We start from the raw sequence: 27,216 nt of genomic DNA, 5'->3' as shown, positions 1-27,216 counted from the left end.
GGTTTGTAATGCATTTATTTCAATTTATTCGGTTCGTGATTATTTATGCATACATTAATTGCGGCTCTTGGCCATATGGAAACGAGTCAAACTTAACGACAGTACAGAACAGTATGGTAACGTAATGATTGATACACAGATCGAATAATACAGGTAAGATAGATAGTTAGTTGGATAGTACGTAGTGATAGTTCGGTTAACAGTTTAGAAGATAATCATACATATAGTACATATATAGCAACAATGAACACAGCAACTAGTTTGATATAAGTATCTGGTTGTCCTTTAACGTTTCTCATATATTTTCCATTGTAAATAACATACGTATAGTATTTATGTATATAATATATTCTTTGCAGATTATTGACAGCTTTGGTGGATCGCCATCGAAACATCTTTTTTTTTTGCTAACGGCTCGAACAGACAAACAAACACACATAGGTTATATATGTATCTATATCATTCTAAATCGTCCTGCGCCGTGGGGCATCATTTGCCTTCCTGGGATGTATATAAATTTATTGATATGTATTGTTACGTCTCAAGTCTATACGCGTATTCTATATATTCCTCTACATTCATTTCATTATTCATTTACGGGTTGTACATACATATATTATTATATATATATATATATATATATATTCATCCAAAAAGCCTTTAGTTACGGTATACCATTTGCTCTCTAAAACACGAATATATATGGAAATATATTAACAGACATTATATAATTCTTTTTTTGTAATAAGTCCTCAAACAAACAACGAAATTGCAGTAACAAGCGCAGATAGTACTTTTAGTATATGCTTTAGCTAGTATCTTTTGTAACAACTATAGAACGTATTGTATTTGAAACACAACTTTCGTAACGAAAAGTATTGCATACTTGTGGGCTTGCTTGCCATAATTCGCTGACAGTAGGGGTATAAACAAGTTCGTAAGCTCTGCTAAGTTAGTTAGTGATTGGTATAACACTCATATTTAATATAGCACAATTAACACACTTAGATAACAGCACTAACAATTTGCGCATAAAACGGCTCTAAAACATTTAATTGACTAGAGTTGCTCTAATTCAAACTACGAGGATACTTTGGTAACGGATATGTAAAGCGAATGGGTTGCGTATAGTTTTCTTATTTCTTTTTTTTTGTGTTTTTTTTTTTGTCTCAACTTGATAGTGATTGACATCAGTTTTCGATTCCGATTTCGTTATCGTTATCCATCTTATTCCTCAGATGCCCACCCCTCGTTGGGTGGCTCGCTTGGTGGTGCTTGGTCACAAATGAAACGCCCGTGTGTGGTCGCTAGTTACACTTACTTACTTTCGTTCGCTAACCTGCTTAGGTACATTAACTGATATGTTTTTTTTTTTTCTGGTGGACCCCAATCCTAGCGACATTCTAGTCTAGTTCGTCTAGTTTTGCAGTAGATCACGCATTATGTCCAGCGAGTCCTGCAGCGATTTGGCGTAGCGCGAGGCACTCGTATCCTCACAGGAGTAGAAGGCCGAGACGCAGAAGACGATCTGTTCCGGATGCGGATTGTAGGAGCAGCCATAACCACGTGGCGTTACCGGTCCGTATCCCATGAAGCTGTCCGTAGAGCAGGCCACCTGAATGGTATATCAATAAGATCATTATGACGATTCCAATAACATGTATGCCAAGTCCTGAAGATATCTTCATTCTAGCCGATACCTACTTTTGTGCAGCTGATTTGTGCTCAGTGGTGCTGTGGTGCAAGAATTGATTAGGTGGTGCAGAGGTGATAGAGTGCAGAGTGGTGCTTATTAGCGAAGACCTGTGGGCCAATTACTACCTGACTGGTGGAGAGCAGGAAGCACTGCGAGATGATGTAGGACTCGTCTTTGAACAGCTCGTGCATCTCGCCGGTGACCTCTATACTGGCCTCTCGCAGGCCCAGCAGCGGGATGTCGATGCCATTGCCCAGGATGTTCTTCACCATCACCTCAGTCTGGCGGGCGACGGCGCACCGGAAAAGCTCCCGGAGATGATCCTTCTGTTGGTTGCGGGGCAAAGATAAGTTACTATTTTCACAGTGGTGGCTTTACGCTGGAATACCCACACTGTAAATGCTAAACTTGACCTTTCGCGACTCCTCCTCATCCTCGCGATCGCTCTCCAGGGGCACGTTTGCACCCTCACCCTGGCACATGGCCTTGGCCCACTCCAATGCCTCCGTGCTGGCCGCTCTGATGCAGTCTACGCGACCCTGGAAATGGAATTATACAGAGACGATGAAACCGACAGATTAAAATCTTAAATTAAGGATCAACATTTCCTGTAAAGATGCCGGTATACTTACGTGCAGAAATCGTCGAGTGGACGCACTTTCGTAGGTGGCCACCAGACGTCCGTACAGCTTGTAGTGAGCCAGTTGCAGGGCCAGTTGAATGTACACATCCGGACTGACCTGGCACGATTTGATAAAGGTCTTTCCGTAACTCTGGTAGCGGTACACATAGAAGTCCAGGTCATCGATGCATTTGTCCACACTCTTGGAGGCTTGGGCAAAGCGCAATTGCAATTGCGGACCCACATGCCACTCCAGACGCTCCGGTGGTGGCAAGTGGTGTTGCGGTAGACCGTTATCCTCGTCCGGGTGCTCCTCGATTTTTTTGTAGATCTTCTCCAGCAGCTGGACAACAGCAATGCCTTCGGAACAGGAGTGCTCATAGCAAAGGCCCCAGGTTCCATCGGTGCAAATAATGAGCTGAAAGATAGGTTAGTTATTTTTAAAAAAATTCAATTAATTAAGGAAGTTAAAGTTGCATTACCTGCATGGTCTTGTCAAACCAGCGATTTCCGGAATTGTACTCGCTGCCTCCGCCGTGGATCATCTCATGGGCCATGTTCGTCTCGTCCCGATCCCCCGCCCGATGAACTGTGGGCGTGGCACCCGTAAAACCGCGCGCATTAAAGTTCCCAGCCAGCGGTTCGTCCAGACAGAGGACCACCTGTGCCGTCTCGATGAGCTCCAGATTGCGTTGATTGCGTTCGTCCTCCTGAAGCATTTCCCGGTCCCGTGCCCACGTGCTCCTCGGCTCAGCGGTCAGCAGACCCACCGGCACTGGTTTAGCTGGCAGACAGGGAGCATCACTGAGCACATAGAGGATCTGTGAGGCGATCTCACTCTCCGACAACTTTCCACGATCGCTAGCCTGCAGCACGACGCAATACATTTGGTTGCGGCAAATAACCACCACATGGCGATCCTCGTCGTTCAGTCGCTCCCGCGACGGCAGGAACTGCGAGTCCTGCTTGACACCAGGCCGACGACAGGAGCCCAGCAGGCGGTAGTACTGCGCCATGCACAGCGGCTGATTCTTTTCCCGCGAGGCGGCCCGCTCCAGCGGCAGCTCCCCACTGTCCAGCATCTCGCGGTGGCTCAGAATGCCGTCCAGCAGGCGAGCGGCGAAGTGGGCCACGTCGTGGACGGTCTTGAAGCGACGCGGCGGGAACACCATGCCCGGATTCGAGTTGATCGGCAAAGGGATGCGAATATCCATGTACATCTCGTTGAGCCAGTAGTAATAGGCCTGTTCAAAAAAAAAAAAAAGACTTACTGTTTTAAAATGTGATTCTAATCGACATTGTGAATAGAATATTAAGAGATATGTTGGAATTCTTTTTGGCCAAGGCCTTTACATGAAAATCTTGTTAGTGGTTGATATTTCCTTGTCGTGTTCGACACAAATTCAATTAGCTGTGAATTTTTTTTGGAATTTTTGGGGAGCGGTCTGAGTGTGTCTATCTCGAAGCATCACGCGGAGATCGCTGATCACTGATTTCTGATTTCTGATAGCAAGATGCGAAGTAGTATAAATAATGGTAAGTGGGCCATTGAAAGAGCAGTACCACAGTTCCCCCGAAGCATTACGGATAACCAAACGGACGCAGCCCAGAGATGAAAGGTAGGATGTGAAAAGATCTCTACAGTATGCGGAGCTGACCTATAAAATACTTCTCCTTCTTTGATCCTGCCAGTATTCGCATTGTGCTTCTTGAGCCTGCTGGCTTTGAGCCAGGCCCGCTTGGACTACACGCTGCAGTGCGCCCGCGGTGAGATCAGTATCCGCTGGCCCAGCTACCACAGCAACTCGGAGTACTATGTGTGCCCGAGCGTCTACGGCAGCCAGTTGACTGTCCACTGTCCGGCCGGCCAGGTCTTCACCTTTGTCCTCCAGAAGTGCGTGTCGCCAGCCCACTATATCCCAGCTCCCTCAATGGAAGTCCTGCCCACCGCTGCTCCCATCACCATGCAGGTTATCGAGAATGCACCACCAGTGATCTCCGCACTGTCTCAGCCAGAGGCCGAGACTCCGGAGCACCATGAGCATCAGGAGCACCACGAGCATAATGAGGAGGAGGTTGAGGCACACCCCATCCCACCAACCCCGGCCCCAGAGCCACCAACCCCACCCACCGTTGCTATTAAGCCAGCTGTGCCCGTGCCCGGCAAGAAGGTCACGGTCCCCCAGCCCGGCAAGAAGGCCACCGTTCCTGTGCCCTCCAAGGCAGCCATGGCGAAGAAGCCCAGCGCCGCTCCCAAGAAGCCAGCTGCTCCGACTCCATCCAAGGCCGCCAAGAAGCCAACGCCACCCAGCAAGGCCCAGAAGAAGCCAGCCACCGCTTAAATCCCAATCCCAATCCTAACCAAGATCGCCAGTTCAATGCCCATCTTTCAGCAAGCGGAATTTCATTCACTACTCTAAATAGCAATCTAAAGTAATTAAATATCTAACTGGCAACGATTTTCGTTCGTATTTCCCAACGGGAATGGGGTCGTTCAGGGGGAATGGCATTTGTTGTTTCCAGAATTTCCTTATCGCGGTAGGGAGTCAGAACTGGGTAATTGATTGCGATTTCTTGTTATGCACGGAATATTTTGATAGGCCGCCATAGACATCTGAATTCGATAATGTGAAACGAAAAGGAAAAAGTGACGAACAGATAGGAGCTGCCAGTCAGAACTGAACTAAATGGTCATTAGTTTGACACGATCTACTTGCATATTTTAAATGCAAATTCTAGAAATAGCAGTGAGAGGTACGAGAAGGTCGGCAAGATAAGCACATAAGTTAGAGAAGGAAGTCAATTTCAGGGCAACAGAAAATCAAAGCTATTATATGGTGACTATAACTAGCTATAAGATATTACTCGAAAGCACCTCCACATATCATGGAAAAGTACAAATGTTCGAGAAAGTTGTTGGTCGCATGTTATCTGTTTATTGGGAATACATTATAAAAATTGTAATCAAACCTTTTAATGTGGGAAGGTTTGCTGGTTAAGATATGATAACTTCGATAACATCGAAATAACACTTTCATAAGTGTACCAATCCAGATACTTTAAGTGATTTCTAAACCTTCAACGAATTTATACCTTAATTATTAAACTGAAATATTTAATGCTCAGGAATTACCATCAGGGTGAATGGAGGAGTGGTTCCCCAGAACAGAACATAGACCTTATGTAGCAACAACTGCTGCTATCTGAATGCCAGTGATAAAGTGCTGAGAACTTGAGTTCCCCAGAAAATATCATGAAGTCATTTACCAGGTAAGAATGGGATCTCCGCCTCCACAGATGATCTATTCGCGATGCTAATTGACATGACACTCGGAATGAGAAGTTCCTATTGCTTGCTTGCTTACTTGACACCCAGATACGGAATAGAGTCCGCCCCATTGTTATCTGGCCGAGATTACCGAGACTTCGGGCCAACGATTCTAAGGCGCAATTAAGCGTGGTTGGTTGGCATTGCTGATTTCAATTTCGCACCCAGTCCTACAAGACACGAATTAATCTAGAAGCGGGCTGATTAAATGTGTCTAGCATGGGCTGCCTCCACATAAAAAGGCTTTCCAGCTGGCTGGAATGCATCAGTGATCGGTGAGCCGAGTTAGCAGCCAGACGCATTCCTTCTCCAGTCTTGCAAGTAACCCGAAAATCAAACCATCAACATGAAAGCCGGTAAGGAGCATCTCAAACAGGCCAACAGGATATAGCCATAGCCCATCAACCACATTCTCCTCCTATTCTTTTCAATCCCAAAGTGATCTTTGTGCTCGCCGTCGTGGTAGCCATGGCCGGAAAAGCCCACGCCGCATGCTCCGCCGTTCCTCAATATACGGAAAAGATCGATCCTGTCAATTGCCCACAGTCAGGATTCAAGTTGCCCAACTATGAGAACGCCTCCGTGTACTACCAGTGCACCGCACAGTTACAGTCCGATGGCAGCATAGTGGTGACTGGCGTCTTGACCAGCTGCGGTGAAGACACCTACTTCAACTATGCCTTGCAGAGATGCGTGGCCTGCGCCAATTACTTCCCAAGCGCCCAGTGCAGCAGTCTGCCCATCAATGTGACCTGTGTGCCCATCTCCACCGTTACCACTGTGGCCCCCACAACCGGAACCACCATTGCTCCCACCACCGCGTCCCCCACTACCGCTGCTTCCACCACTGCGGCACCTGGCGAGTCCACCACTGCAGCACCTGGCGAGTCTACCACCGTCACGGTGCCCGTACCACCAACTGAAGCTCCTGGCAGCACCACGGCCTCCGGCAGTGACGACATCATTACCCCGACTGGTACCACCATCTCCGTGCCCCAGCCCCCCTCACCCAGTGACAGCAACGTGCCCACTCCGGTGACGCCCGCGCCCACAGCTCCTGTCATCAACGACGGTCCTCCGACCGCACCTTCGGCTGCCACCAAATAAGTCCTCGAGTTGATTCTATCCAAAACCCCAGATTTTGTGGCTGAATAAAGTGTTGGCGCACACACACACACACATTATGAAAAGGAAATAATTTTTAGTTTTTAACAGCACCATAATAAGTTTGATTACAAGAAAATCTGATTGTAAGCTATCAACGATAAAAACGCATAGACATATATAACTGTTTTTTGCCAAAAAGTGCATGCATTTATTTATGCCTTTTTTTTTTAGATTTCAAAATAAGATGTGATCACTTTTAATGCTCACCCAGTTATCCTCCGCCTCACGCTTGTCCAGCAGATACTGATGCAGCCGCGCTCCGATTCCCTGGGGAGCCGAGAACTGCCTGATCAGCTCCTTGGTCCGCTCGAGCTGCGCCGGCGTGGTAATCGGTTCCAGGGCGCGGATATAGTCGGCCATCGTTTCATCCAGTGCTGGAACGGGCACCTTGGGTAGAGTCTGCAAGAACGGAGTCAGGACAAAGGGTTCTCGATGGGGTTAGTAAGCTGCGTGGTGCTGCAAATTTAATTTTATTTCTCTTCCACACTTGACATTGCCCGGCTTTTCCGGGAAATGCCCCCCCATTTCCTCATTTGTATGCATGACAATATCGAGCGTCAAATGGAAAGTTGCCTTGTCCTGCCACCAGCAATACTCGTACAAAAACTTTATGCCCTGGGGAGCCAAATTTCAAATCAAAAAAAGAAAAAAAAATAGAAAAAGAAATGGAATGGCTTGAATCTGACATTGTACTCCGCTCCTTGACATTTTTGCCTTTTCCGTTTTCTGCTTTCCACCCTCGCACGGAAACTTTAATTGAGAGGTTTTCTCTAGGAGTTCCCAAGTGGGAAAATCGTTGTGTTTCGAGGTCTGCAATTCAATCGATTGCCGGATGGCCAAAACAGCTGGTTTTGAATGCAGGATTACTGACTGCAATTTCATATTTAAATGTATCCATCGACCTTGATTTACCTGCTGCGAAAACACAGATTTCCACTTAGCAACGAAACGACGAGGTATAAGCATGTCGTTGACTTCCGCATACGTCGTGTTCTCCGTTTTCAAAGCCATTGAAACTTTTGTTATATCCGAATACCTAGTCTCTTGTCACTTGCCTTTTTTTCTGGGGGGGTTCCCCTGTCATCCATCGGTTTACAATTTAGATGTCTAACTCTGCTTTTCGGGGGTTGTTACTGTGGCTGCTGTGCTTTTTTTTCCAGGTGAGTATGGGGGTGTAGAGGGTAGCGGGTGGTGGGGCTTGGGCGTTGGGGGGTTGTGTTTTGAAAAGGTTGGTTTTTCCGGTTTGTTTGCACGCAGGTTGGTTGCCAGGAGCTACCCGAGCTCCTGTTGCCATACAAAAGCCCTCGTTATTTGCATTTGTAATTATAACAAACAGGATTAGTCTGTCGTCTGAGCGAGTGTTTGTCTTTGAATTATTCAAGTAACAGTCGAGTTTAGCCCTAGGGCAAATATTTGCTGGAAATGGGGAGGCGAATTCGAAATGGTTTAATCAATTTTACTCACGTCAGGGAATCCAAACTCGTCCACAGACTCGGCCGTTGAGAGCCATTTCTTTGGTATCGACAGAATCGAGTCTTTCCATCCTGAAATAACAAAGAAAACAAGAGCGACACGACAATCGCTGATTAACCACTTGTTGAACACCAAATTAAATGGTTGAGTAATTTGCCGCAATCGTTAGGCTGCAGCCATGAACTAGTTAATCACTGTCACGAGCCTCAAGAGTTTTGGGGTATCCGAAATATGCCGACCTTATCGATCGGCTGACAGCCCCACCAAATAAAAAAAAGATGTATTGCCTATGCGTCACCAAGTATTTAGTTTTTTTTTTTTTTGACGAATACTTTCGAATCTCGACAACCCTTAACTTGATTTCCCTTATCTGCAGTTCAAATTTCGTTAGCTCGCAATCGATTATCCCCTCGATGACCCACAACCATATATCGTCCCGCATCAAAACACACATAGATTCGGACAAATTCGTGCTAGTTTGCCATTTATTGTCTTGGCCAGACTTCCGCCGGCGAAATGCAATAAAATTGGTCAGAGGAAACTGAAAATTATCGGGCTTAAAGCCAGGCCCATTTCCTTTTGACTGTCCGCCTTCTGGCTTCTGACATACACATAAAAACTTTAGCTGTTCTTGCTGTGTAATTCAGCTGTATAAGCACTTCCGGTTGCCATTGCGCCCGAGTAGCTCGAATTTCCGGCTCAGGCAAGAAGGTCTTGGGAACTTTGGGACCAATGTAAGCCAAAGACATTCGAATAACTAGATGCGTAAAGGCCATACATTGGACGCCCAAAGTAGCGTAAAAATCTATCCTGTAGTTCCATTCACCGCCGATTCATCGGTGAATCACATCCCAAAAACACCGGTTAACGGACCAATCGTCGCTAGATTCACCGTTTTTAGCGTTTTTTATGACTATTTTTCATCACCCTTTCATCAATTAAACATCAACTATATTTCATCAGTCATTTTTTACTAGCTTATGGACAAACTTATGTTTATGAACAAAAATTTTGATAATTCGACATAAAAGTGAGAAGAGGCATAAAGTATATAATACTCAAAGTATATAACATTTACACATGTATATAATAAGATATATTTAAGATGCGACTGCTAAAACAGCTCTCATTGATTTTTAATTTCCTTTTATTACTTTTTTTAATTTAATTTCTTTAGGAAACATCGAAACATCAATGTTTTGGAAGTCGGAAAAAAATAAAATAGCAATGAAATTCTTTGAGAAATCATCGCTCCTGAATTGACATTATCATCTCTTTAAATTTTTTGGGAGAGAGATGACGAGCGAGAGAGGATACGTGTGCACACATTCTGTCGTCGACGCTCACTATATGCGTATAAGAGAACTGCTGCTCTCTGGCTTTTAAACGATAGTTCGATAGAAAAAATCGTGTTCAACACTTCAAATAACAATCGTCCACAAAGTAGCATTTTCGAATTAATTGGGATATCTAATCAAGATTTGAAAAATCAAAAGACAATTGCTGTTGTATCAACAAATCCTTTAAAAGTGCAAAATGTCTAAAAGCAACGCATCTGTGGAAGGTCCCCGTTTTGAGGAGCACCTAGTCTGTCCATTCGATGGATTACATCGCATATTGCCGCTCGATATGAAGACGCACGTGTTGCAGTGCGCCAAGAACTTTCCTTTGGAAAAGTTGGTGCACTGTCCATATAACTGCGGTCAAATACACTCGGTTGCCGAAATGGAGGTGAGTACAAAACTAGTGAACCTTTTAATTAAATAAAAACATCGTACCGATTCGCAGAATCATATCAATGATTGTCCAGACCGAGCATATTTGGAGCGCAACAATGTGCCTAGTGATGAGTTGCCTTCTTTGGCACAGCGACCGCGTGGTGTTGAGGTGGAGAGCGAAGAGGATTGGGATGCCGAACCGCCATCTCAGACGTACAACCCTAGTCTTCACTGCGAGAGGAGCATGGTTATCCGTACCATACATGGAGCTACACGATCCGCTCGTCGAGAATTCCGCAAACGCGAGCAAAAGCGATTAAATGATTTAAATCCATAGATCAAGTTTACGAGTAGTAAAATAAAGAGCACAGCTCAAAAATAATTTAGTAATTACATTTTTCATTTCAAGCACTTATTTAAACATGACTAATTCCTTTCTAAGGTAACAAGGCCCTTATCTAAAATGCTTGCCACATAAGGGGACATTGAGCTGATTGAAGCACGGCCATCTAGCTTTGTGGAGCTGTTTGATTTCCAACTAAATCGACCCCACCCACCTTCGAAGCGGCAGGACAATCATAATGTTATTAATAAAAGTGTTCTATGGCAATCGGGATAAAAGGAAAACGAGCAGAAACGGCAAACAGGCCTTTATTTCCCTTTGAACCGAAGTGGGAGTAGAGCCACGCGCCTCACCCACAACGATGTCAAATTTAATGCAATTTATTATCCTTTTTTCATTATCTCGCTAAAGATGCCCTAGTTGAGCAACTACATAGCTGGCGGAGGTAATCATACAATGGAGTCACGTGGCGGCAATTTGAACGTCCGTTCCTTTGTTGTCCTTGCCGAGCTGGAACAACAGCAACCACAAAATGTAACCTTTCCGGGGTCACCCATCTACCCATCATACCCATCAGCAAATTGTAATAAATTGTATTAGGAAGCGTCGTTGAGAAATTCAAATTAAGTAATTAAACCTCTGGTTTGGGGCCACTCTTTTCTGGGGTGGCCCATCGCTCATCTCACTGGCTAATGGATTTGGGGTAGCTGTATCTCGCTAGCTTAATAGAGCAAATATCACTTTTTATAAGAACTTGGCGCTTGTTACTTTCTCTTTGATGTCCAAATATAAATTTCAATTACCAAGTTTTCCGCTGACCAGGACTAGGAAAACACAAAATGAGCCTCCCTAATGAAAATGAATTGAATGTTGATGGGGCAAGTTCCAGAACTAGATGCAAAAATCATAAGTTTGTTATCTTTACTAAAAATAATTATAAAATGTACAAAAATGTAAAATAATATTAGGAAATAAATTTTAAAAAAAATAAACTAAAGTACTAATGCTAAAATAGGAATGGAATCCCATCTGTTTTCCCTTCCAAGAGCTAAAAATGTATCTGCTGCGTCACCTTTAATTGTATGCATTGGCAGCGACACTTTTCCAATTGATTGATTGATGGCCAGGATTTCTGATTAGGCAGACAGACGGCTAATCAGATATTCATGCATCATTTCGGTGGCAGACACAGCGCAGTTCCGTTTCCGGAACTTGGGGACTTACCCCAAAGTAATGCTCCCCTTTCCTTTTCATTCCATGTAGCTGTCTGCTTCAATTTGCTCGTATCTGTCAGTTTTGTGCCAACTCATGATTCGATTTGGGCCCAGCCATAACATTGCGGATAGAGATCGATGCCTCGTTATTATTATGGTTGAATATATTGGATAATGGGAACGGGATGGGATGGGATGGCGATATGCCGGAGACATTTCACACATTAACGGCGAGGAATCTTGGGCTTAATGCCAACACGCCCCTACTTTAAATGCTGGCCAATAAAACGCGTCAGTAAACCGAGGGCTCATTATTAAGCTGCAAAAATCACGCTCGAATTCATGGCATTCCGAGCTACCCATTCCAAAAAAATAAAGGACGAAGCAAGCACCAACGACGGGCAACTTACGCCGCCTGTCAGACAATGCGATAAAAATGTAATCCCAATGAAAAATAATGTTTCTGCCGGCATGATTCCAATTTAGCTACAGTCGACCCCAAGCTCAGCCGTAGCTCATTAGGACCAGTCCAAATAGCAGATGCCGGCAACCGGAGCAAATGAAGGAGAAGAATTTAAAAAGGCAAAACAAATCCGCACCCCAAGGAGGCGGCAGGATGAGGGCGCGACACGTTGCGACTACATAAAACACCCGTCGAACAGGCCGGAACCCCAAACCGCAGCCACCAACTGGTACCAGCGTTCGGTGGTGAATGAAGTTGCACTGGGAAAATAAAAGGGATGAATCCTTAAAGAAAGTTTTGCCAAGAAAAGGTATTAGATATTAAGGCATATTCAAAGAGTTCATATCTTATTTAAGATCCTTGTATATAAAGAAATGCATTCCAATTGATTTCAATTCTTTTGGCTTTTTGCAATCATACTGATTTTTTTCAGTGCCGGCGTCTGGCGGGGTCATAACATTGTCGGATGTCGAAACAAGCGATGAATGGTCGAGTGAATGAGTTTTCCTCCTTTTGTTCGGTTTGGCTGCTCGTAAAGGGCTTTCTTCCATTCACAAGGGTGGACCTGGACCAGGATGGAGGATGTCGATGGGCATGATGGGGGCTCCCATCGCCGTCGCCATCGCACGCACATCGCAATTGAGCCGTAAATCCTTTACGGTCTTAGCGCCGTTGTTTCACGGCGAATGGGACTACATTGCGCTTTTGTGGATATGAGCAGGGATTTTTCTCTTTTCAGCAGCAAATGCCTAGCATACTTTTGTGCGCCAAACTCAAATTAACTGCCGCATTGTGGCATTGGAAATTCTTTTAATTGTTCAGATTGAAACAAGCGGAAAGCGTAAATTGCTTGGGCTTTGTGCCGGAGATTGCTATTCTGCTGACTTGTACTTGCACTTGGCTTGCGGTTTGCGGCCAAGCAGTCAGAATATTTCGACAGACACGCCCGAGAATCGTTCCACCTTTCGTTTGCGGCTGAATCTGTATCTCAGCCTGGGGCATCATCCCCCAAAAATCCGAAATAAGTAAGTAGACGAAAAAGTTGGCTGTTCGTGACTCGTGCCAAAGTTGCTAATGGAAATTGCAAACATAAAATCATTTTCCACACAAATTTCTGGCCTCCGGGGCACGCACACAATTCCCCAACGGAAAGTTCGTGGGCTCTTTTTGGCTGGAGATGTCCATAGGTACACATACTAACCCCCAGATCTGGGAGATGAACGCTAGAATTCCAAAGTTTCCGAATACCGACTTGGCACGAAACCAAAACCAGGTGTACACACAATGCGGCTCGATTTTAATCGAAACAGAAGGTCCTTTTTCGCTCACATTAGCTAATTAATTGCATTAATCGTTAATAGATCAGATGAGCTGCCAGTTTCCATTAAGAAAAGACTCGTTTTTCCATGGTTAACAATTATATTTCAATAGTACATGTTTGTTTTGTGTTGTTTGTCCTCTGTTTCTGTTGTGGTGGTTGGGTGTGTGTTTATGGGTGTGTGGGTGTGGGTGGGTGTGTGTTGGGTGTGTCGCTCTGTAATAATGCATTATCTTTCCACTATAGCTCATGCCAATATCTGTATGCTTTAATGTACGTTCGGTTATAATTTTTTTTCTGCTCGTTCAATTCATTATTCATAGCATTTTCCAATAGCCGAAAGCAGGCAACTGCCATTTGGAATTCTCTTTCTTCGATGCAGTTCAAATACGTTTATAGAGTCATGTGTGCGAGTTTTCTATTTGTATTTTACCCTTGAACAAATCCGGCAAATGCCAATTTGTATTTGTTTAAGCTTTCAATTTTTGCCGACTTATGCCGTGAATGAATCTTAAGGAAAATATACAAACATCGATCCGAACTTGAATGGTGTTTGGTTTTCGAGGCAGTTCCTGCTTCTTTCCCTATTGCTTACATTTGATTTTAGAGGGTTTTTGGGTTTGTTTTAGCCATATTAAGTCATCGAACATCGATTCGCTTTCGTTCGTTTTGATATGCATAGCACTTAGTTTGCTTAGTTTGGTTTTGGGGATAGTTGAAGAACGGTTTGATATACAGATACAAACATAATTACGTATAGAATATAGATGGATAGACTTGGAAATTGAACAGCAACGTTACAGAACTGGGATTTGGATACTTGGTAAAATTTGAGTTACTCTTCTGGTTTGCATTTGCATTTGCTTAATTATTTGTATTTGTTATTATAATTTCCATCGTTTATCGTTATAATTATTGTTAGATATGTAACACAAACGTCTATAACATTAGCCGAAACAAATTGCAAAGATCTTTGTTATAATTTAGCTCTGTACCATCTATGTAAGTATGTACTTGAAACACTTTGACTTCTACCGAAATGGACATTCGAAACTAACAATATGTCTTATATACAATACAAAACCGAACTCGGGGGCATTACATAACTTTGTCGACTTCACTTACGAACTCATTTTATTTTGTCTAGGGTATACAATTAAATTTTCTAAAACATTCTTCACACGCACAACACATAGAAACTGTCGGAGAGGCAATTCTCATATGAAAAAATATCAAATTATTTTTCTGTGCTACTGGTTTTGTTGCCAAGGTAAAATCCCTATATCATTTAGTATATATACGATATTAAAAAATGAATTTTGTTCATTAATTATCCATAGCGCACAGTTATTGCATATAATTCATAATTCATATAATGCTATTGAACATTCAACACTTGTAATACGCAGAGTATAACCACTCGATTAACCGCTATCGTGTTTAATAATTCATTTTATAAATGTATATTTCACTTATATGTATGTTGTTATCATACATCTCTCTTATGCTTTTATTTTAATAATTATATTTATAATTATTTACTCGTAACACATACAGTTTATGCGTTCCATTTGCTCTTATTTGTTTAGTAAGTTATTACACATTGCCGGCACTGCTACACACATCCTTCAGGCTCTTCACCATCGACCTTCAGGGTCCTCGTCCTTTGAGTACATAATGTGATGGTTATTACTTAGCTGTATATTTATATATGTATATATAATATTTATTTGTAAACCAAAATCGGAAGATTCATATACATGTTGCGCTTTACCAAACTTTGGTTAAAACTGTTCAAATCTATTGAAATATCGAATGCCTGAAATTGTCATGTTTTTTTTATTTGTTTGACATCTATCTACGTCCAGTTTCGAAAGTCATGTAAAAATCAATCATATTTTAGTGAAAGGAACGGACTAAAGTTAATGTATAATTATTTTTGAACGGAATTTCAATCCACATGACTTTACATGACTTTAAGACCTGGCATTTTTGTTTTTAGATGATTGTTTCAAAGGAAACTTAATTAAATATTGCTTTTTCGGTGTCTTGTTATACATGTTCATATATATTGATGTATATATGTTTATTTAGTTGTTATTAAAATTCTATTGTTAGCTACTTAAATAAACAAGGTTATAATATGTTACATAATAATATATATATTATTTGACTATATTAATCATTCATCTTGTATTCTTCTTCGCTTTATATATATGTAGTTGCTTTAACACTTCTTACGTCACCACTACTTCGTCATCGTTTTAATTGATACATTTGATGGGAGATTTTTTCATGAGTTTAATTCATATTATAGTTAGAGCCTTTCTACAGTTTTGTAAATTTGTAGAACTATGTATATATTTGTTAAGTACATGTATTTAGTGTCGGTAAAATAGGGAAAATAATGGAATTTAATTAAATATAAAGCTGGTAATCCATAAAAAGAGATAACGTTTTAACGTTTATCTAGAGTAACTAAAACAAAATTAATGAAAGTATTGAAACGAGCATTTTTCTAAAACCCTATGAACGTATTTTGTAACTTCATCAAAATCAGTGCATTTCTGTTAGTGTATAGCGTATATTTATGTAGACTGCGATTTAACCAATTGATTTCGCTAAAGGAAACTCGTACATTAATATATCATTATCAGTGTTTAAATGGCCGTTTGATTGATATGTTTACGGATATAGAAAGTCTGTGATATATTCGCAATCAATTGTAATTTTCGACTAAACACATTCGAAAAGTGTAGATAAATATTCCGAAATCCATATACGCATGCTGAATTGTATATAAAAGATCAATTTACTTATCGATATGACGGAGCTTAGGTCCGACTAAATGGTGTATAATATAGGGGCAGTAAACTGCCCTAAAAATTGGTGCAGTCGAAACGAATTAAAATACCGTCGTACTATATGACTACAATAATCTTTAGTAAATATGTTCATATTATTCAGTTAGGTTTATCTTTATCTTATAGACAAGGTACACACATTTATGCTATGCTATCGAAGATCTACTATGGCGGCAGTTCCCATGATTGGAACTGCCCATACGCACATAGAGTCAACAAGCAAATAATAATTGATTGGTAGGTAAATATGAAACTTGAATTTGAATCTCAATTGATTTCTGTTTCCATTGGTTGTTGTATAACTTATGTACACTTCTTTATGTACGTCCTAAAACTAGTTGTGTATGCTATCGATATGATACGATATATATGTATGTATGTATATAGACTAGTAGCAATAAGTAATATCACTTTTGGTAATTTTAACAGGCGAGCCATCGAGACTCTGATATGTATCGTTACCTTGGTTGTGTCTTATGTTTAAGAAACTTTCAAATCATAATGCTTTTCAAACCGTAAATCATATAGCCCCTCTGGCCGGGAATCCACTCTCGTCCCAAGTCCGCCACAATGACAACCGAAGGAGTTCCTCTTTTTTGAGTGGGCGTGGGAGGGTTTCAATTTGTGCAACTTGTGATATGTCTGCGATATGGATGCCATTGCTTTTTAAGCGGCGGCACTTGGGCAAAAGTGGTCCTCTGGTCAGCTGAGCTGCTTACACAGCTAGCTTGTATATAGATATATATATTATATATATGTATGCGTGTATATAATATCTGATACTTGTGTGTATACTTGATGGGGCGGGAGTTCGATACCGAGTCCGAATCCTCCCCTTATCAACTATCTATGACTAGGCTTTGGTTTCTCTAGCTTCACTGACTGATAGACACGAAAACGGCTGCATGAGTACTGAGTATAGGGCATAGGCGATCCGATCGGACCGCTCTATATAGCATATATGCGTTATATTAGTGATGGGTATATCTTAGGCCTGGTAGTTTGGCGGCTTACTTGGACATGGATAGGAATATAGAGTTGTTAAATATCATTACTGAAACATTGATTCTTTTTGGCATTTCTAAATAGTGAAATGTTCGCATATAATGTCATCTTTACAAATAGCTTAATGTTATTGGTATATGGTATTAACTTTCTATTTTGGTATCAGCTTTGTTAATTACAAAAAAAAAATTCAGTTCACACTTTCGCTTGCCTTCGTAAATTTTGTTACTTTGAATTGGATTTAAAAAAAATAAGCTTTCCATCCTTTTTGGGTCCTTTAGGTCCATTTCCACATCCAAGTAAACTCAAGTCCTACCTTACCCATCACTGTTCTCGGTTGCTTCAACATTCGTGTATGATACAAAACTTGGTGCGGTGCAAGGCATTAACTAGCTGCTATTTTAACTATCTGCATGTAATGCTCGTTATAGTGTACGTACCACTTGCCTATATGTCTATAGTAATAATATATGTGTATGTGTCTTGTGTCTAGATTAGAGTGGATTCAACAGAGAACAGAATATTGCACACGGAGGTGTGCAAAAGAACACGATTTAAAACTAGGAGTATCTGTTCGGGGCAACAGTTTAAAATCCTTGCCTAAAGGGATTCGCTGGGGCGGCAGGACCTCTGCTCTGGACCTGCTGCTGTTGTTGTTGTTGCTGCTGCTGCTGCTGCTGGAAGGGATTGGCCACACGGGGCTGACCTTGCGGGGCGTAGCTGCCGCCCTGCTCCTGATAGCCCGGCTGGTAGCCCTGATCCTGCTGATATCCTTGCTGGTATCCCTGCTGCTGCTGCTGGTACTCGTACTGCTGGTCATCCAGATTCGTCTCCTGCTCCTGCTGATACTGCTGGCCGTACTCCAGATGATTCTTGACGCCACCCTCGACGGGTTTCTGGTCGTGCATCACATAGGTCTGGTACTCTTTGTTGGGCGGGTCCTGCATCAGGATGTTGGCCTCATTCTCGAACGGCTTGAAGTCGTAGATGTTGCGCAGCTTTCGCAGCACGGGCACATAGGCCAGATTCGAGAAGGCTATCAAAAAGTTGAGAGCCGTAAACCCAATGGCCTCCACCACTCCGCCGGCGATAATGGGCCCTACGGCATAGGCGATCGAGTAGGATATATCTGCTATGGCATAGATACTACCGTACACCGACACATATCGCACGTCCACCAGATAACCGAGTGTGGGTAGTAGAGCCGTGTCTATTAGGGCAATTCCGAAGCAGATCACACAGATGGGCAGCATGAGCATCTTGTAGCCGCTGCAGAATGGTATGATGAAGCAGGAGAAGCCCTCCAGGGCCAATCCACCGGCAGCCATTAGCCACTGGTGCTGCGGATACTTGCGGGCCATCTTCACCGTAATGACCACGCCCAGCACGTGTGGGAAGAAGGCGGGCAGCCAGACCATGCCGATCTTCCAGTTGTCAGTGGTCATGTTATCCTCCATCCACAGCGAAATGGTTGGCTCCAGAAAGGCCAGCGCCACATTGGACATGGTCAGTGCCCCGGCACAGACTGCAATATAGGGATCCATCAGCAGGCGCCAGATGGGTATTACTTGGTCCTGCACATCCTTGCTTTGCTTCATCGCCTCCTTGACCGGTTTCATCACCAGCAGCAGCATCAGCCCGTCCAGTAGGCACACCAGTGCCAGGATCAGAAAGGGCACTTCCTTTCCGGCGAACTGGTAGAGCGCTCCGCCAAACGGAGGCGCCACCAGGCATCCGAAACTGATGAAGGCCAACGCAATGCCAAGGGCCTGCGAACGTTCGTTCTCCTCGGTGAACCGATCGGCTATCATGGCCAAACCGGCGGTGTCCGCAAAGGCGGAACCGGCTCCCTGCAGGGATCGGGCGAAGAACAGGACACTGTAGCTGCTGCCACAAGCAAAGACTGCCGTCGAGAAGAACATGATGGTCAGGCCGATCATCATGGGCAAATCGTAGCCGATCTTGTCGATGAGGCCGCCCGAAAACGGATTCACCATCAGCTGGACGATGGCCTTCGAGGCGAATAGGATGCCCGTGGCCGAGTCCTGCCCGTGATGATCATGATGCACGGGTATGATCTTTCCCGTGATATTATCCCTCAACGGTGGAGGCGTCGGCCCGTCATCGAAGCTGCCAATCTCTCTTAAATAGTCGGGTATAATCGGTACTATCACCATATACAGCATGTTGTCCAGCAGCAGGGCTATCGATACAATCACGAGGATGAGGCGTCGCTGGTTCACCGGCTCCTGGATCTTCTCCCACACGATGTCCTTGACCTCGCGCACCTCCAGGTTGATAACAGGTATTTGGAATGAGGCCATTTTGGTTGCAATTAATTAATTTCAATTGCTGAGGTGTACAAAGTTCTGATCCAGTTTCTTTGGGACTTCCTCTCCCTCTCTCTCTCTCTCTCTCTCTGCCTCTCTTCTTTTCCTTGTTTGTACTCTTCTCTGTTGCCTTAAAGCTTTTATGCGCCGATCGGCGGGCTTGCCATTCTTACAGCCGGAAATTGCTTAGCTCTCGCTACGAATATGGCCGCTTCCGTTTCCGCTCCGCTAATTGCCCGCTCTGAGGTGGTTTATCGTTGCTTGTGGTTAACTGTATTGTTTGCTCCTGCTCTTGATGTTGTTGCTGTGTGGTTTTACATGTTTTGGTGTGCTTGTTGTAGTTGGAGGTGTACGAGTTGTTGGCATGCCAGTGAACAACCTTTAACGACACAGAAACAAGATTTCGTTAGTCTTTTCTTTAATTTTGCAGCTTGATTGCCGTGCTACATTTATTTTCTTAATTTTTTAGCAGCACTCTCTCTCTCTCGCACATGTGCTCCTCTCTGCTTCTCTTTCTTACTCTTAACTAGGATTAGCTGGTTAGTTGGGTCTATTTTATGATTGAAATGTTGTTTCTGTGTTGCAAAAGGCTGCCTGCTGGTGAACAGAAATTGTATTTTATTAGGATTAGTTCGTGGCATTCGCATTGTTTCGATTACATAGGATTAGGGATATCTTTCAGTTTCAGGTTCTTCTTTTCGAGGGACACACATTTCAATCATAAAACGAATACCGAAAAGTACGTGTTAAGTAAATTCTACAATTAATTCATTGAACACATTTGTGGGTCCAGGGTGATTATATAAGGGTGTAGCAATTATTTTAATTGGATTTTGTGGGCATGTAAACGTAGCCAAGTGTTCTTAGAGCCACGCGGTTGCACTCATCTACGCAGTAATTATAATTATTGCTTTTACTTCACAGAAAAAAGACCCACTCAACTTGCACGACATCCGAAAATACTTGAATGCGAACAAAAGGGAGCTTAAGTCGACCCAAGCATTGTGCTCAAATAAGAAATATAATTTTCGAAAGAGTATCGGTGGACAAGCATATACTGAAGTATCAAAATTTTGTTTTTTAAACGTTAGAAAGAATTATCTAGTAAACATGTGATACATGTGATTAGTGATTCATTGTTTTTGTGTAAAAAATTATACAGTTTGGACTTATACTTCAGCAACTGCCACCACTCTAAGTTCATTAGGGCTTCATGGTGTTAAAAAACTTCCTATAGCTAACATCTCTGCTATGCCGGCTATCAATGCCGATCTAATTTCAACATTTATCTACCTTCTAGCGCTCGACGACCAGCCACCCCATTTTGGTAAACATGAAAATACGACGTGTGCTGCGTATAAATATGACCCCTGCCCCACTTTTGTTTTTTTTTGCTACTACGATATGGCATACACCATCCCCATCCATACAAATTCAGAGCCGCCCCTTATGAGGCTTTGGTGTACGCGAGACGTAACAAAAACATTTCGTTTTATCATTAAATTTTCATGACCACGTCCGTGTATCTGCTCCAAACCTCCCCGACAGCCGTGGGTTCTGTCCTGGTCACCCACCCACTTTCACCTAGCTACTCTTACATACATATGTATATTAATATGTATATGTATAAATGTACATGGCAACAGCCCCCGGGCTGCCCATGAGTCAATTATGCTTTGCGACCGTGTGGGGCTCTTGCTTTTATTTTTCATCCAGCGACTTTAATTTTTGAGTTTTCTCCATGCATGAGTGCTTTCCCCCAACAACAAAATCCACTGGAGGAGGCCCGGTGGGTCAGGTGGGTGGACGCACTTGACCCTGGTGCGATGATGGTGGTGGTGCTGGTGCTGGTGGTTGGCGGGCTTTTATCAGCACCAGGGGTTGCTCCTGGGTCGCCCGCCTGCAGCTGCTGCTCAAGTCAAGTGCAGAAACGTGTGCCTACATGTTGATTACAACAAGGTCCCCACTAAACAGACCATTCAATGTATCTCACGTATTTTTAAGGAATATTATAACAAAACATTCGAAAAAGAACCTTGAACCAGCTGATACTTTAATATATGTCTTTAAGATACATATAATATTCCACAATTCAATGAAGGTCTTATAGAAATATTAAAATAATGTTCCTAGCCAATAATCCGTATATGGTATGATAAACAATAATATAAGCTGTTCACAGAACTCGTGCCCACGACAAGACATCAAAAACTTTGCTTCTTTCATTCCTATAAATATTTCAGAATGTTTTCAAAGAAATTTTATTATATTTACTTGACTGATTACCAATTTGAAAGGAACACACCTACTAATGCTGCGTATATATGTATATACTCGTATGTCTGTTTATAAATGAGCCAGCAATTTGTATTTACGCTTTTATAATTTTATTGATTTTTCCGCCCTGTCTGGCAAAGCTCCCTGGACAGCTGATGGATTTCCCAGGCAATGCTTGAACATTTATGGAAAATTCTATTGGCTTGTGGTCGTGAATTTGCTTTGCGTTTTAGTTAGTCGTTTCGCCTGACCTTTTGTTGCAACTCCTGCTGGGTTTCCTTTTCATCTCTTTTTGGGGTCGAATGGCAACTTCCGACTGGCTCAATTAGCAGGCGAAGAGTTCATATTTTATGCAGCTTCCACCGCAGTAAATTATGACGGCCCATGTGTTTTCCCAGGCTCCGGAGAAGGAAGCATAGTGTAGTTTCTACTTTGTGTCTCATTAATAATACGCTAGCTGTGCAGGGGCTTCAGGTGCTGCCTTAAATATTCAGGAGGCTTTAAATTTTCCAGCTCCAATCCATCTAGGCAAAGCCAAAATTTAATCTTCTGCCAGACAACAAAGGACGAAATGGGATTCTGGGGCAGCAATTGAAGGAAGTGTTTTCTTCTCAGCCAGGCTTAAAGCTCCACCCACTTATACACTCACTAGCCTTTTCAATGGCAGGATGATCGCCGACTTTTGCCACCCGACCCGTAACCCTGGGAACATCCGCAGCCTGCTCCTGTCCGTCTGTCGTCCTGTCGTTTTTTGAGCAACAGCAAAGGATATTTACTTTGCGAGAAAGGGGAATGAAATTACATTCGCTTTTTTAGTCCTGGGTGTGCCAGCGTCTGTCTGACGAGGTAATCAGCGTAAAATACAATTTCATTCTGCCCTCGCTCCCCTGAAGGGTAAGACATAAAAAAAACACACACACACACACACACAATATCGTGGGCTTCGTTCGACTTGAATTTGCAATGAGATGATGGCATGTAACTGTGAGCTTTGGCGCTTTGCCATTGCCCAGGCAACGCAGCGAATGCCATTAAAATTAATAATCTAGAATATATTTCGTTTTTCGTTTCAGTGTCAATTTTAAAGGTGGGGCAGCAAATAAAATAAAATATATCATAATATTTATGGTAAGCCGCACTCGACAAAAGCCGGCGGAAAATCCTCACAAGTGTTAGGTCCGCAATATGGATTTGGATTCGAGATACCATCCCCCTTTCAAATGGACTGGTCTTGTAAAACTTTCCGCAAGTGGTGTAAGCTGCTTTGTTCAAGTGGCCCGAAGGGTTGAAGTTCTGTTAGGGGGTGGGCAGCAGTGCAGTAGTAGTTGTAGTAGTAGTAGTTAGTATGTGGCTAAGACACGTTCCCGAGCAATTGGCTCTAATGAACTGTGACCAGCTAATGAGCCTCACCTTGGCCACTCTTGATCGATTAACTTGGCCAGCGTTGCTAGCGTTACCTTAACCCTCTTCCGACTGCCAAGTGTTTACTCGACTGCCAAGTGACATTTCTGTTTCAAGTTTAATTGTCTTGTCGCGGTCTTGCGATTCGTGTACAATCGATTTTACCCGGTTGGCCTTAGCTCGGCTAGTCGTTGTAAAGCACTTTTTTAATTGCCAAAGTTTTTGGGACGATGGAAAATGTCAATTTAAACAGGGTATCTATCCCTTTGTGCCTTTGTAAGCAACCCTCTGTGCTGCAGGTCCTTGTTTTTATTGCTCTTATTGTTGCCGCGCTGATGTGCTTTTATCAACTCCCAGTGGACACGCAGCCACTTAGCCCGAGGATCCGTACTCCAGTTTCCAGCTGCCCCGAAATGGAAATAAAGGAGCACGAGCGCACAAAGGGCGTCATTTAGGTGGCACTGATGGTACCACGGGGCGTATGGAGCAGCTCCTTTAGTGCGGAGGAGTGGATGGGGTCTGTCTATAAATCAAAACATTAAATGGGCGGGGCTATTGGGGGGGAGTGAGCTCCAAATGGTTTCCTCTTTCTCGATCTTCCCCGTGTGGGTGTGCGTGTCTAATGTCCGTGTTTTTGCACACATGTCCAGTTTCCACCGAACATCCCTTTTTTGGTCAACTGTGAGCGTTGGATTACAAATTGATTTCCACATAAATTACTCGGACTTGCCGCACTCAATGCCTTTTTTTTTGCAGGGTAAAAGTAATTTACCTTTATGTCTCCCATTCAGCAGTTCGTGTTTCAAGTAGTTTTGTGCACAGAGAACAATAGACAGAAGATGATTCCTCAGACATCTAACAATTTCCAACTATTTTAAATTACAACTGCAAGCCACTAGAAAGTATGATTCCAAAACATGAAGCTGTTGACAATTTTTTTTATTCATATAGTTTAACTCGTGTGAGATTAGTAGTTCACGCTCGAGAGTATATTTTGCTTTTATATACGAGTACACCCAATTTTTCTCTACGTGCATTTTTTATTAATAACTGCGATATCGTATTCGTCCTGGCAAATTGCTAATTTCCAGCATCGAACCCAGGGCCTAAAATGTAACCATTTGTAGCTTGGCAAATGCGGAGCAATCAACAACACCATCAGAGCGACCCGTTTACGACTTTTGATGGCGCTATTTGGGTGCAACTTCTGGTCCAGATCCAGCTCCAGCTTCTTTCTCCCCCTTTCTTCCCTTTCATCCGCCAGCCCCTTGCCGCATTGTCCCCCTTCCTGAATCCTGATGGCTCAATGCCGAGCGGGCAACCCTCGAGATGTACGGGCGCGTTCTTATCAGACGGCATCAAGACAAATGCGTTACTTGTTTCTCGTTTAGCTTATTACGAGCTACCTTCCTGCCAGCCTTTGTTTCTGGCATTTTTCCATCCCCTCGGGCTGCCGTAGATGGGTAGAAAATAAGGAAGGAGAAACTCGGTCTGTAGTTTCTCGGTGGTTTCTGGTGGTGGTGGTGACTGGGTGGTGGTGCGCCCCCTTTTGTTTTGACACGAAACCGCTATGAACACATCAGCGTTACAAACGCGTCTACAAGGCAAACAATCTAATGACGACGGCGTCGTCTTGTTTGTGTTTGTGTGTGAAATTTATATTTATTGCCTTCATTATGCAGCAGCCGCAGCACCAGAGAAAATTGCTTCCTCTGGCAGGTGGCTTTCGGCATGGTGGCGTCTCCTCTGGCCCATGGATGACAGTAGTGGTAGTGGTAGTATCAGCCTTAATGAACTTCAGCCGGACCACGACTAGACCATCTACACATTCCACCAGACGAGGATCTTAATGATTTAATGGGACAGCAGACACAAATTTGATTAGCCAACGAAATCTAATAAAGGCATTTGTTTGCGATTCTCGGCTAATTGATTCTCAATTGGTGACCGCAGAAAAGTCCTAGAACAACGACCAGCAGAGGAATTTGGGCATTAAATGCCGATGGAGGTTTCTGCAGACTAAAAACATTTCCAAAAGCAGTGTTGAAATGTTTTTTTTTACCATTCGCCAGGAATAATTAATAATTACCTAGTTTTGTGCAAGTATTCTTTTATATTCGTTCAGTTATGTATCATTCTTTTAAAATTATATTATGCAAGTAACTTTCCTATACAATCATGAGAAGTAAAGTAAGTACTCAGTAAAGTCACAAACTTTAATATTATAAAAATGCTTTCAAAGTGTGCCAATAGCTTTATTTACTACCTCGAATTCTAAGTGTTGGAAAGAAAGAGTAATCAACAATCCCACAAATTCTTTCTCTGAAAGAGCAAGCCTACTGCAGCTACATACCCTCTTTAAACATTCAATAAACATTTTTTGAACTGTAGAATTGCTTTATTTAAATATTATACTGTAAAAGTACTGCACCGAACTTAAGAAATTATTTGAAATAGTTTTTAAAACTGCTAGATTTCTAATACAAAAGGTTTTCTTCGTGTGGAAAGGCACCTGGACAGTCCGTTGAATTACATAAGAGCTAAAGTCTTTGAGCTTGGGCGGTAGGCGGTCGAACGGTAACTGTTCCATTCCGTTACGTTCCGTTTCGTTTTCCCATGTTGTTCCACGGTTACCCATTGAGTGAAACGAAACCTACGAACCTACAGCTTTCGGTTTCCTCGTTCTGTTTTGGGGCCATAAATAAAATGTGTCTACCCTGTGAAATGTAGCAAGTGTCGAGCTCACGAACGAGCTCTCCATGTCCATAAAAATACACACACACACAGAGGAACACACACATAGAAGAGGTGTATATATGTCTATATATATATAGCCACACTTGTGCGCCAAAGGACAACGCTGATGAGCGGGAGGCCTTTGAGGACGAGGACGAACCACTTGGCCAGCGGGCCCAGTGCTCTAGTGTGCTTGCGACTAGAAGTTGTTTAATTTTAATTATGACCCAGCCACGTTATGCAAGTCCCAACCAAGCAGTAACTATGTATTTATGTTACTCACCTGTATCGCTCGGTGTGATGTTGCTGAGGCGATGGGTGAGGAATCCTCGGAGATTGGAGACGACGCGCTGCGGCGAGTTCGGCCCGCTGCCAATGGAGAAGCTACGCAACTTGGAGAACAGGGCGGCGGACTCCGGGCCACTGCCCGCTGCGCTGGTGCTGGCCTCGTTGGACGCCACGTTCGCTCCTTTCGGATCCGGTTGGTTTGGCCCCTTTTTCTTTGTCGCTTGGGATGATCGCCCAAATCACCCAAAAGCAAATAGCACACGAAAGCGCGCGGACTTTTCTCGCTGCGATTATGTAAAAGGGCAGCGCGCGCTAATCGATCGCCAAGACGCTCACACCGACGCCAAAACACACACACACTGACACTCTACCCGCAATGCAACCGCTTCGCTCGACCGCTCGTTCGCTTGGATTTCCCTGGCTGAGCTTGTCCACAAAAAATGATACTTCTTTTATTTATTTTTTTTTTTTTTCTATTCCTGGCTATACAATGTAGCTCCGGGGAGTTCTTTTTCCAGGCGACGGACGGCGACTACGGCGTTACAGCAGCAGCGTGCGTTCAGTCGTCCGGGCAGGAGCAAAGGTAACTTCTGTCTGGCGACGGCTGGCCAAAAAGCGTCGAGCAGCAGTAGGTATTCAGCCTGGAAGGCTGGAGCTCCCCACCTTGCGCCTTCCATGGCGCAGGACATCTGCGCATGCGCCTGCGCCTCCGCCGGGCATTCGATAGCCAATTGGCTGGCAAATCCTGCCCCTCATCCGCATTGCCCGCTTCCCGTTTTCCCAGGCCCATTACTCTCGCCCAGTTGAGCACATTTGAATAAGAATCTATTTGAAGTGTGCGGAGAAAATCAATTTCCTTTTGGCCGCTCGCTCTCACCTGTCGGTTTGCAAATGTTGGTTGCTTTGTTTGTTTGTTTGTGTGTCGTGCGACTATTTTTTGCGCCTATTTTTTGCGCCCATTTTGTCATTGCGT

General features: G+C 43.4%; 5 protein-coding genes and 1 long non-coding RNA gene across 7 annotated transcripts, besides 1 other annotated feature; 3 read left to right on the top strand and 3 right to left on the bottom strand.

The window, feature by feature from the left end:
• Positions 1 to 26,844, bottom strand: ChAT (Choline acetyltransferase). 2 transcript variants are annotated; one of them, NM_057656.3, is made up of 8 exons: positions 26,239 to 26,844; positions 8,278 to 8,357; positions 7,021 to 7,212; positions 2,801 to 3,562; positions 2,329 to 2,736; positions 2,089 to 2,235; positions 1,822 to 2,022; positions 1 to 1,615 (listed from the first exon to the last, which is right to left on the bottom strand). In NM_057656.3, the coding sequence occupies exons 1-8, from the start codon at positions 26,414 to 26,416 to the stop codon at positions 1,418 to 1,420; spliced, it is 2,166 nt and encodes a 721-aa protein (NP_477004.5). In that variant the 5' UTR covers positions 26,417 to 26,844; the 3' UTR covers positions 1 to 1,417. The 2 variants fall into 2 exon arrangements, with proteins under 2 accessions (NP_477004.5, NP_996239.2); NM_206517.2 differs by having other exon boundaries at positions 1,167 to 1,615; positions 2,110 to 2,235.
• CG7715 (uncharacterized protein) lies at positions 3,877 to 4,772 on the top strand. Its single transcript, NM_142491.3, has 2 exons — positions 3,877 to 3,937; positions 4,011 to 4,772. The coding sequence occupies exons 1-2, from the start codon at positions 3,931 to 3,933 to the stop codon at positions 4,658 to 4,660; spliced, it is 657 nt and encodes a 218-aa protein (NP_650748.2). The 5' UTR covers positions 3,877 to 3,930; the 3' UTR covers positions 4,661 to 4,772.
• Positions 5,911 to 6,946, top strand: CG7714 (uncharacterized protein). The gene is made up of 2 exons (NM_142490.3): positions 5,911 to 6,002; positions 6,086 to 6,946. The coding sequence occupies exons 1-2, from the start codon at positions 5,993 to 5,995 to the stop codon at positions 6,751 to 6,753; spliced, it is 678 nt and encodes a 225-aa protein (NP_650747.1). The 5' UTR covers positions 5,911 to 5,992; the 3' UTR covers positions 6,754 to 6,946.
• Positions 9,027 to 9,654: a mobile genetic element.
• On the top strand, positions 9,755 to 10,378 carry CG34283 (uncharacterized protein). The gene is made up of 2 exons (NM_001104361.2): positions 9,755 to 10,017; positions 10,075 to 10,378. The coding sequence occupies exons 1-2, from the start codon at positions 9,823 to 9,825 to the stop codon at positions 10,339 to 10,341; spliced, it is 462 nt and encodes a 153-aa protein (NP_001097831.1). The 5' UTR covers positions 9,755 to 9,822; the 3' UTR covers positions 10,342 to 10,378.
• On the bottom strand, positions 12,347 to 12,722 carry lncRNA:CR46265 (long non-coding RNA:CR46265). Its single transcript, NR_133417.1, has one exon. It is a non-coding gene; the product is annotated as a long non-coding RNA:CR46265 (long non-coding RNA).
• On the bottom strand, positions 13,429 to 26,844 carry VAChT (Vesicular acetylcholine transporter). Its single transcript, NM_057790.5, has 2 exons — positions 26,239 to 26,844; positions 13,429 to 19,920 (listed from the first exon to the last, which is right to left on the bottom strand). The coding sequence occupies exon 2, from the start codon at positions 19,533 to 19,535 to the stop codon at positions 17,799 to 17,801; it is 1,737 nt and encodes a 578-aa protein (NP_477138.1). The 5' UTR covers positions 19,536 to 19,920; positions 26,239 to 26,844; the 3' UTR covers positions 13,429 to 17,798.
• Positions 26,845 to 27,216: the final 372 nt, after the last annotated feature.

This window comes from Drosophila melanogaster, chromosome 3R, assembly GCF_000001215.4.
Source record: "Drosophila melanogaster chromosome 3R".
Classification (NCBI taxonomy): domain Eukaryota; kingdom Metazoa; phylum Arthropoda; class Insecta; order Diptera; family Drosophilidae; genus Drosophila; species Drosophila melanogaster.
This window is presented reverse-complemented; position numbering and strand designations above follow the sequence as displayed.